Source organism: Podarcis pityusensis, assembly GCF_964106645.2.
Source record: "Podarcis pityusensis genome assembly, chromosome: 15".
NCBI classification, from domain to species: domain Eukaryota; kingdom Metazoa; phylum Chordata; class Lepidosauria; order Squamata; family Lacertidae; genus Podarcis; species Podarcis pityusensis.
In genome coordinates, this window is record NC_138040.1 from 35,413,218 (window position 1) to 35,422,902 (window position 9,685).

General features: G+C 46.7%; 1 protein-coding gene across 1 annotated transcript; it reads right to left on the reverse strand.

Moving 5' to 3' along the window:
• Positions 1-1,493: 1,493 nt before the first annotated feature.
• PGAM2 (phosphoglycerate mutase 2) lies at positions 1,494-9,194 on the reverse strand. The gene is made up of 3 exons (XM_080982622.1): positions 8,700-9,194; positions 4,810-4,990; positions 1,494-1,710 (listed from the first exon to the last, which is right to left on the reverse strand). Exons 1-3 carry the CDS (start codon positions 9,111-9,113, stop codon positions 1,541-1,543), a joined length of 765 nt encoding a protein of 254 aa, XP_080838748.1. The 5' UTR covers positions 9,114-9,194; the 3' UTR covers positions 1,494-1,540.
• Between the last annotated feature and the right edge of the window lie 491 nt (positions 9,195-9,685).

Sequence of the window (9,685 nt, forward strand, 5' to 3'; positions counted from 1 at the left end):
GGGGGTGGAATTATTAATTTCCACATAAGCTTTTCTGAGGGATCTATCAGCCACAGCCATTGTTTCAGTGACTCACAAAAGCTAGCGCGTTAAGGTGATTATTCAACCAGACAAACACACTAGAAAGCTATGATTACTGTCAACCGATTTAAACTGGGGAAACAATGGCAGCAAAGAAAGAGACATTCCTCTGAGGTGACGACGCTCTGGGATAAGTTTCCAACCTACTGAAACACCAGAGCAATAAATGTTCTTGGAATGCCTAGTTACCAAAGCCTCACTAACTGGAGGTGGCCTGATTTGGTCAAAAGGGCCAGGTCCAAATCAAATGTTTTGGGCTTGTCCACACTTGTCCTGTGCCTAGCACAAGTCCAATAAGTTTTCCCCTTGCCCCACTCCTTTTCCAGGGAAAACCTGCTCTTTAGTGCTCAATTGGAGCAAACTCCAGAGAAAACTGGGGTTGCCCTTTGTTCCAATTGAGCGCTAAAGAGTGGTTTTCCCTGGTGGAAAGCAATGGAACAAGAAGAAATGTGGATAAAGCCTTTAGTGAGGAAGCTGTTCACAGCTAATTGCTGAGTGCAATTTCAGAATCTAAGGAAGTCCATGGGAAAAAACACAGAAGAAGGTGAGGCAGGGCAAATATGCTCCTTCTACAGAGTCAAATTATTTGCCAATCTATCTTGGCATTGTCAACATAGACTGGCAGCACCTTTCCAGCGTTTCAGACAGGAGTCTTTCATAGCCCCGTCTGCAGATGCTGGAAATTGAACCCAGGACTTTCTGCCTGCAAAGCATGTTTTCTACTGCTGAGAACTATGAGATCCAGTTCATGGGGGCAGGGGAACAGAAGGTAGCTAATTAAGGGACAAAGAATCAATAATCCCTCCAGCCCCACTGAACAGCAAACAAAAATGAAGGCAGGACCTAGATGCAGAATGCCTTTGGTTAAATTCTTCATCAAACAGAACTTACTTGTGAATACACACTACAAAAGGATGTTGGTCAAGAGGAAGGGTAATTTCTGGATAATATAGCACTATATCACTTGCTTTTCATTCTGCACCCAACTGATTGTGGAAGAGCAATGCCCCAACAGCACCAATAGGCCCTATTGTGGATTCAACCATAATTAAGGGAAGAAGAAGAGTTTGGATTTGATATCCTGCTTTATCACTCCCCTTCAGGAGTCTCAAAGCGGCTAACATTCTCCTTTCCCTTCCTCCCCCACAACAAACACTCTGAGGTGAGTGGGGCTGAGAGACTTCAAAGAAGTGTGACTAGCCCAAGGTCACCCAGCAGCTGCAGGTGGAGGAGCGGAGACGCGAACCCGGTTCACCAGATTACGAGTCTACTGCTCTTAACCACTACACCACACTGGCTCTCAAGGGAATGAATGTTAAACAATAAGAACCTATTTCCAAAACCAACTGTACTCTTTCCTCTGCTCTTGCTGGGCAGAACTCTTAGACTGACAGACCTCACACTCACGCAAGTGGGGTTTTCAAATGTTTATTTCACCAGTGCCTCTTCTCGCTTCCTCTCACTTCTTGACTTTGCCCTGGGCTGCCACAGCCTCCATGGCCTTTCGCACGGTCTCTTCATCACCCAGGAACTGCATGGGCTTCGTAGGTTTCAGGTTGTCGTCTAACTCATACACAATGGGAATCCCAGTCGGGAGGTTGAGCTCCATAATCGCCGCATCAGACATACCTAAGTGGTGAACCAGACAAGGTCAGATGGTCCCCCTCTGTGCATTGTCAAAGCGCTGCAATTGTCAGAGATAGTGTCTTGCAACCTAACAACCACACATACAGATGGCCAGTCACCCGTCTCAAGCGACAATACATCTGCCTAGGAGAGCTAGAAGGGGCCAAAAGGAGCCAGCACTTGGCTCTAATACCTAAACAAGCAGCCCTATTTAGGGAAGCTTTTAATGTTTAACTACTGTATTTTTTTTAATGTTTACTATTGTATTTTAATATTTTGTTGGAAGCTGCCCAGAGTGGCTGGGGAAACCCAGCCAGATGGGTGGGGTATAAATAATAATAATAATAATAATAATAATAATAATAATAATAATAAATTTGCAGTGAAGGAGCTCAGTCCTCAAACATAAAAAGTATGCCTGGTCTGGACACACAGAAACTGTTCTTCTTCTGTGTCACCATGTTTCTAGTGTTCTCCTTGCAGCGTCCAAGAGGAGAGGGGAGGGGAAGCATGGAAGCCTGAGGTTTGCTCACAGTGACCACAGGACATCGGTCCTGAAAGACCTACATTGGCTCCCAGTACATTTCCGAGCACATTTCAAAGTGTTGGTGCTAACTCTTAAAGCCCTAAACAGCCTTGGCCCAGTATACCTGAAGGAGCATCTCCACCCCCATCATTCAGCTCCGAGGGCCTTCTGGCGATTACCTCACTACGAGAAGTGAGGTTACAGGGAACCAGGCATAGGGCCTTCTCAGTAGTGGCATCCGCCCTGTGGAATGCCCTCCCATCAGATGACAAGGAAATAAACAACTATCTGACTTTTAGAAGACATCTGAAGGCAGCCCTGTTTAGGGAAGTTTTTAATGTTTGATGCTTTATCGTGGTTTTAATATTCTGTTGGGAGCCGCCAACAGAATATTCTGTTGGTTTCCCCCAGCCAGATGGGAGGGTATAAATAAGAAATAATAATAATAATAATAGTGTTAGATCATGGTTTAGCATGAAAGCCACCCCAGATTGTTTGTTATCTTTGCTGCAACATCCTGTAAAAGCTGCTCCTCTGGAAAGTATTAACCCCTGTGGCTTAATTTTCTTCTTCTTTTTAATCCACATAGATACCGTATTTTTCGCTCTATAAGACGCACCAGACCACAAGACACACCTAGTTTTTGGAGGAGGAAAACAAGAAAAAAAATATTCTGAATCTCAGAAGCCAGAACAGCAAGAGGGATCACTGCGCAGTGAAAGCAGCAATCCCTCTTGCTGTTCTGGCTTCTGGGATAGCTGTGCAGCCTGCATTCGCTCCATAAGACGCACACACATCTCCTCTTACTTTTTAGGAGGGAAAAAGTGAGTCTTATAGAGCAAAAAATACGGTAATTGTCTAGCGAGATGTGTTCCGTGGTGTGCTTAAAATGAAGCACCACAAGCAACACACTGACTCTCTGCAGCCAACACAAGCAGCATATTGCTATCTTCAAGGAAATGCCTAAGATACGAAGCTTCCCAAACCAGCAGTCTCAGCAGCTACCAGCAGAGGACACTAGGGAAGCTCAAAGGTGCTAGTGCCAGCTTGCGTGACCTATAATATATGCTGCCCGCTCTTCCTCTAGAATTGTAAGCAGCCTCCTTGGTATGCCCGTGCCCTTTTGGGACAGGGCACATTCACAGAGGTCAGGGAAACAGAATCTTGGGGCAGAGGTGGTGGACGATGAGGCTACCAGCGGGGCCTGGGACGGAGATGGCAGTAGCCAAGCCTGGGAACATGACCTCTGCCAACCTCAAATCTTGTAACGCGACTCCGGACTGGAAATAGCAACGCAACCTTCAAGCAAGCTGCAGGTCGTAGAGCACAGAGCTCTTTTAGTCAGCTGCCTGAGGATATAGGGTTGGTCAGGAGCAAGCCAGGCGCACTGACCCTGAAATACTAAATCATGTGTGCAGAACCATCACTTCTGAATCAATGAAACTGGCAAAGGATGCTGCGTGCTTCTCAGCAATGCTTCCGGCAGAGAGAGTTTGGGGGTTTTTCCAAGGAGGCACTGAAACCATGCAGGTTAAAGTGGGAAGGCTATAGAGTACATAGCTCAGAAGCCAGGGAGCTGGCACTCTGCCCCACTAAAGGTCACCTGTAAAGCGATACAGGTTTTTCATGATGGCCCCAGGCGTCTTCTCTGGTACCCTGGCCTCACAAATACCCCACGAGCATCCCTGCTAGATCGGACTGTGGAGCTGCAAGGGCAAAACGCTGCTAGGACCCGAGTGGTAATACTGCACTGCAGCAGCGGAGGAGCTGAAAGCTGACCCCCCCCCCCCCCCGTCTTGCATGCGGAAGATCCGCAGTTCAGTTCATTTCCAGGCAGAGATGGGAAAGAGCCCATCTGAAACCCTGGAGAGCCAGGGCCAATCGGTGTCCACAATACTGAGCTATATGGACCAATGGCCTGGCTCGGTATAAGGCAGTTTCCTATGTTCTTAGCGCCTTCCCAGAATCCCCTGCTTCCTTATAATGAATGAGCTTTGTGCTCAAGCCCAAACCATAGTCTCCAGGGCAGGTTTACATTTTTTTAAAAAAAAGAAGACGACGACCACAATTCAGTACCAGGCTAACTCAAATTCTGTGAGAGCAAGAGCTGTGTAAACGATTCACTTTTATAATTTGCAAAAATATGCCAATTTTGCATAACTTTTTCTCCCTCTGGTCAGCCAAAGTAGGGGGTGGGGACAGAATTTTACAGATTACCGAAGCTCTTTCCTAAATAACTGGAAATCCTGCTCAGAGTCTTCTCTGGCCACTGAGATTTATAGCTGAAGACTGAAAACTTGACTTTTAAAAAGAAAGCTGAACCTTTTCCCCTCACAATTTTAGTATATGTGCTGCCGAAGCGAGTACCCTTCCCCCCTCCCACAAGGCTTAAATACTGTACACTACCCCAATCAGTTGCAGTGTTCATGTAGAAGCTAAAAACCAAATGAACAGAGGTGGCCTTTTGCCCATAATTGAGCAAAAATGCCCTATGCAAGTTATGAGATAGAGAGGATGGGAAAACGCAAGTATACATGAAATGCAGGCTGGCAGGTGATACAAGGTAGCCCCCTTACCTTCCAAGTGCTTGACAATTCCCCGAAGGCTGTTGCCATGGGCAGCAATAAGCACCCTCTTGCCAGCTTTGATCTGGGGCGCAATCTCGTCGTTCCAGAAGGGCAGGGCACGGGCAATGGTGTCCTTGAGGCTCTCACAAGAAGGAAGATCCCCAGACTTCAAACCAGCATAGCGCCGTGCCTGGATGGTGCAGTGGGGGAAACAATGGTAAATTCTGGACTAGAGGGGAGAGGCTTAAGAGATCTGGCCCAACCATAGCTGTCAACTTTTCCCTTTTCTTGCGAGGAATCCTATTCGGAATAAGGGAATTTCCCTTTAAAAAGGGGAAACGTTGACAGTTATAGGCCCGACCCCAGGAGCTTCTAGGTGGACCAACTGGTTGGCAGGAGCACAAAGAGCATCCTTTGTGGCCTGTAGTCTCTGCCCATTGTGGTTCATCCCAACTTTAGGTGCTCAGAAATCTGGCAAAGGGCTGGATAGTAATTCTGGGCTTGACTACATTGTCAATGGTTCTCTCTTTAAGCTGCTTTGGGAGCCTTCAAAAGGGTCAATATATAGTTCCCAGTTATCAGAGGTGACTCTCAGACCAGTTAGAAGTAAAGGCTATAGAGGTCTGGGATATAAGACTCCTCACCATCAGGAGGGTCTTCATTAATACCTCAAGGACCACCTCTTTCCATATGAACCTACCCAGACCCTGAGATCATCTTCTGAGGCCCTCCTTCGTGTGCCTCCTCGAGAGGTCCGGAGGGTGGCAGCACGAGAACAGGCCTTCTCTGCAGTGGCTCCCCGTCTGTGGAATGCTCTCCCCAGGGAGGTTCATAATACACCTTTAGGTACCAGGCAAAAACGTTCCTTTTGAACCAGGCCTTTGATCTGTTTGACATCCTATACCCTTTTAAAATGTGGCTCTTTTCTGGGGTGGGTGGGTGTGTTATTGGGTTGTCGTTTTTATTCTGATTATATATGTTGTGATCTTTTCTGTGAACCGCCCTGAGACCTCTGGGTATAGGGTGGTATATAAATAATAATAATAATAATAATAATAATAATAATAATAACAATAATAGGAAAGGGATATGCCACTGGGAAGGAGAACCTAATAGTCACAAAGTTGGCAGATCTGCTGGAGGGGGATGAAGAAAGCCTTTCAGATCACTGCTGGTGGTTTTCCATGGGATATCTTGCTGAAGGCTAGCCTGCAGAATTAAAGCAGAATGGACTCCAACTCCCATCATCACTTGGCTTATCCCAAATAATAATGGGAACAGTAGTTTACCCCTCATGGAGCTACAATTCCCAGCACCCTCAGCAGACTTCTTTGGGGTAAGTCATGTGCTTTAAATGTATGGTGTAGATGTGAGCAAAGTGCATTGGAAAAGCATGTGCAATGGCAACTTAAACTGATGGGATAGGCGCAGCTTGCAGACTTAACATATAGAATAAGAGAACAAGAAGAATATAAGTTTAAAGAAGACTGGAAAATGTTTAGTGATTATATGGGGGAAGACTGTACATTTAAAAACATGGGTGGCATTAAGATAATTTCAACAGTGTAAATAAGTTTTGATGGTGTAACAATAGATTACTGAATGGTTTTATGCAGGGATGTATGGTATGCAAAATGAACCACGGAACGAGACGGAGGGAAGTCATTGATTTAAGGTTGTGTAAATGAGTATTTTGAAATGTAATTTAGAAAACTTAATTTGTGTGTGTGTGTGTAAAAGATTACAGGAAGACGGGCTCTTAATAGTAACAGTAGTTCAACCACGGTGCCAGTGACCTAGAGGGGTGATGAGCACTTCTTGCTGGAAGTTGAAGCTGGACAGCCATGTGTTGGGGCCGCTCTAGCTCTGGACTGCCTGCACAGAGTAGGAGTGCTAGGGGTGGACTAGTCCACCAAGGAGGCTGGATCTCCAAGATGGGAAATACCTTCAGCCTGAGACCAGGGAGAGTCTCTGCCAGTCAGAGTAGACAGCACTAAGCTGGATCCGCAGACAGCCTCATTCAGTGGAAGGCAGCTCTGTATATTAAATATGTGGAAGCAGCAAACTGGCATGGTGTGCGGCAAGTGGGAAAGGAAGGGTAACTCAATGGGTCTTTCACCACATAAGCTGGCGGAAAGTTGCTTTGTCCTAATGGAGTCAGACACGAGAGAAACAAGGGACAGCAGCACAGACAGGCTTCCTTTTCAGTCCTTGAAGAAGCTTTCATGGACTCAGTACAGCAGCCAGGGAGATCCTCAAGCTCTTCAGCTGTTTTATCCAAACACATTCCTCAAGCGGCCCTATTCTTGCAGAAGCCAAACCCTCTACCATGAAGCTACCGGAAGAGCATCGCAGCCAGACAAAGCATCTCAGCTGCAGAACCACAGAAGACGTCTCACCAACCAAAGAATTCCCTTCTGTGCCACAAAGGTCATTATGTCAGCCTTTCTTGCAACATAACCCCATCTCACTGGTCACCAGCGAGGGTATTGTTTGGGCGTTTTTCTTGCTGTTATTAATGTTAATTTTTTTGTAGCTACATTTTAATATCTTATGATTTATAGTTTATGTGGAAACTTATCGATTTTGTTGTGTACTTTTTGATGCACGTTATTTATTGTTTATATTTGTAATTATGTATTTCCCCCCTATTGTACGTCACCCTGAGCATAGTTTTATTTTATACAAATAAAAGGACAGTGCTGTTGATGATGACTTTTATGTACCATTTCTGTATGTTGAGTAAAATGCAAGGCAATTTTCTCCTATCGCAACAGGCAAGTAAAAAACAAAACAAAAACTAGCCTCTCACTGCAAGTGTAGGAAACCTGTGGCCCTCCAGATGTTGCTGGACTGCAACTCCCATCAGTCTGGTCATTTCTGAGATGATGGAAGCTGTAGTGCACTAACATCTGGAAGGCCACAGGTTCACCAAGCCTGTGTTATGGGCTCTGCCTTCATTGCTCTGCAAAAATCAACACCCATCATGTCCTCAAGGGTTTTGGACTATCTGCAGCAAAACAGTTCCTCTCCCTCTGTTTATTACATTTATATCCCACCTTTCCTGCAAGGAGCTCAGAGTAACATGCACCCCCCCCCCCATATTATTCTCACAACAACCCTGAGAGGTAGGTTGTGCTGGGAGAGAGTGAGTGATGGCCCAAGATCGTCCAGTGAGCTTCATGGCTGAATGGGGATTTGCACCTGAGTTTTCCAAATTCTAGCCAATGCTCTCAACCACTACGCCAAACTAGCTCTCTCAGATCCTCCAAGTGTCCCTATTTTCCAGGGACAGCCCCAGATTTGCAGAAGCCATCCCGGTTTCTGATTTTATCCTGGAATGTCCCACTTTTCCTTAGGACATCCCTATTTTCGTCAGAGAAATGTTGGGAGGGTATGCGACCTGTGAGCCAAGGAGATATAGTGGTACCTCGGGTTAAGAACTTAATGCATTCTGGAGGTCCGTTCTTAACCTGAAACTGTTCTTAACCTGAGGTACCACTTTAGCTAATGGGGCCTCCTGCTGCCGCCGCACAATTTCTGTTCTCATCCTGAAGCAAAGTTCTTAACCTGAGATACTATTTCTGGGTTAGCAGAGTCTGTGACCTGAAGCGTCTGTAACCTGAAGCGTGTGTAACCCGAGGTACCACTGTACAACCTTTAGAACACATCTGAAGGTAGCACTGTAAAGGGAAGGTTTTTTTAATGTTTAAAGTTTTATTCTGCTTTTATATATGTTGGAAGCCCCCCAGAGTGGCTGGGGCAACCCAATCAGATGGGCGGGATATTATTATTATTAATTATTATTATTATTATTGAATAGGACGTCCCTATTTTCATCGGAGAAATTGGAGGATATGCTCTCTCTCTCTCTCCAGAGTTTCATACCCAGCACTGACCTTGCTGATGATTTGATAGTAATCGTGTTTTTCATCCATGGGGGGTGGTGGGATGTCGTAGGAGCGCCTCCAGATCTTGACCTGCTCTTCTCCATGCTTGGCTGCGGTCTCGGCCTTGTTGAGGCCCGTCAGGCCCCCGTAGTGGCGCTCGTTCAGGCGCCAGGTGCGAATCACGGGCAGCCACATCTGGTCGGTGCCGTCCAAGATGTACCAGAGGGTGCGGATGGCCCTCTTCAGCACCGAGGTGTAGCAGATGTCGAACTCGTAGCCCGCATCCTTGACTGCCTTGGCCCCCCGCTGGGCTTCCTCCTTCCCCTTGTCGCTCAGCTCAGCGTCAAACCAGCCGCAGAAACGGTTCTCCTGGTTCCAGGTGCTCTCGCCATGCCTCACGATCACAAGCCGGTGGGTTGGCATTGCTCTGCTGGAAAAAGAAGGCTGCACTCAGAAAGTCAAGCTCAAAACCCTGCCCTGAGCCACCCACGCCCCAGAATGGACAGGATCGCGCTATTTATACGGGTTCCCCCACCCACCCACTTCAACCCTCCAGGCCAACCGGTGCCCCTTTACGGGCAGAATGACAGCTGCAGGCAGCCATTCGCGACAACCCGGAGTGCACATGTTCCTTTCTGGCAAAGGCCTAATAGCTAAAGATAGTATTAGGGAGCTTTCTCCCTCCAGCCTTGGCTAGAAATAGCCTGGCAGGCCTGTGACCTTTTCCCTGGGGGCCTGTTGCTAAAGGAGGGTGTTTGGAGATGAGGAACACCGGGAAGCAAAACCTCAGCCCCACAGAGCAAGAGGGAAAACACAACCTCCCCTTTGCAAATTGCCACTTACCCCTGAAATATACTCAGAGTCGAGAGTGGATTTCATGCTCTTTATTCAGCTCATAGTGGTGAGGAGGAATGGAAGTTCCCCCAGGATATCTGCTTTATATACATTATTTACACAATGGGCCCCACGTGATTGGCTAATTCCGGGATTCACCT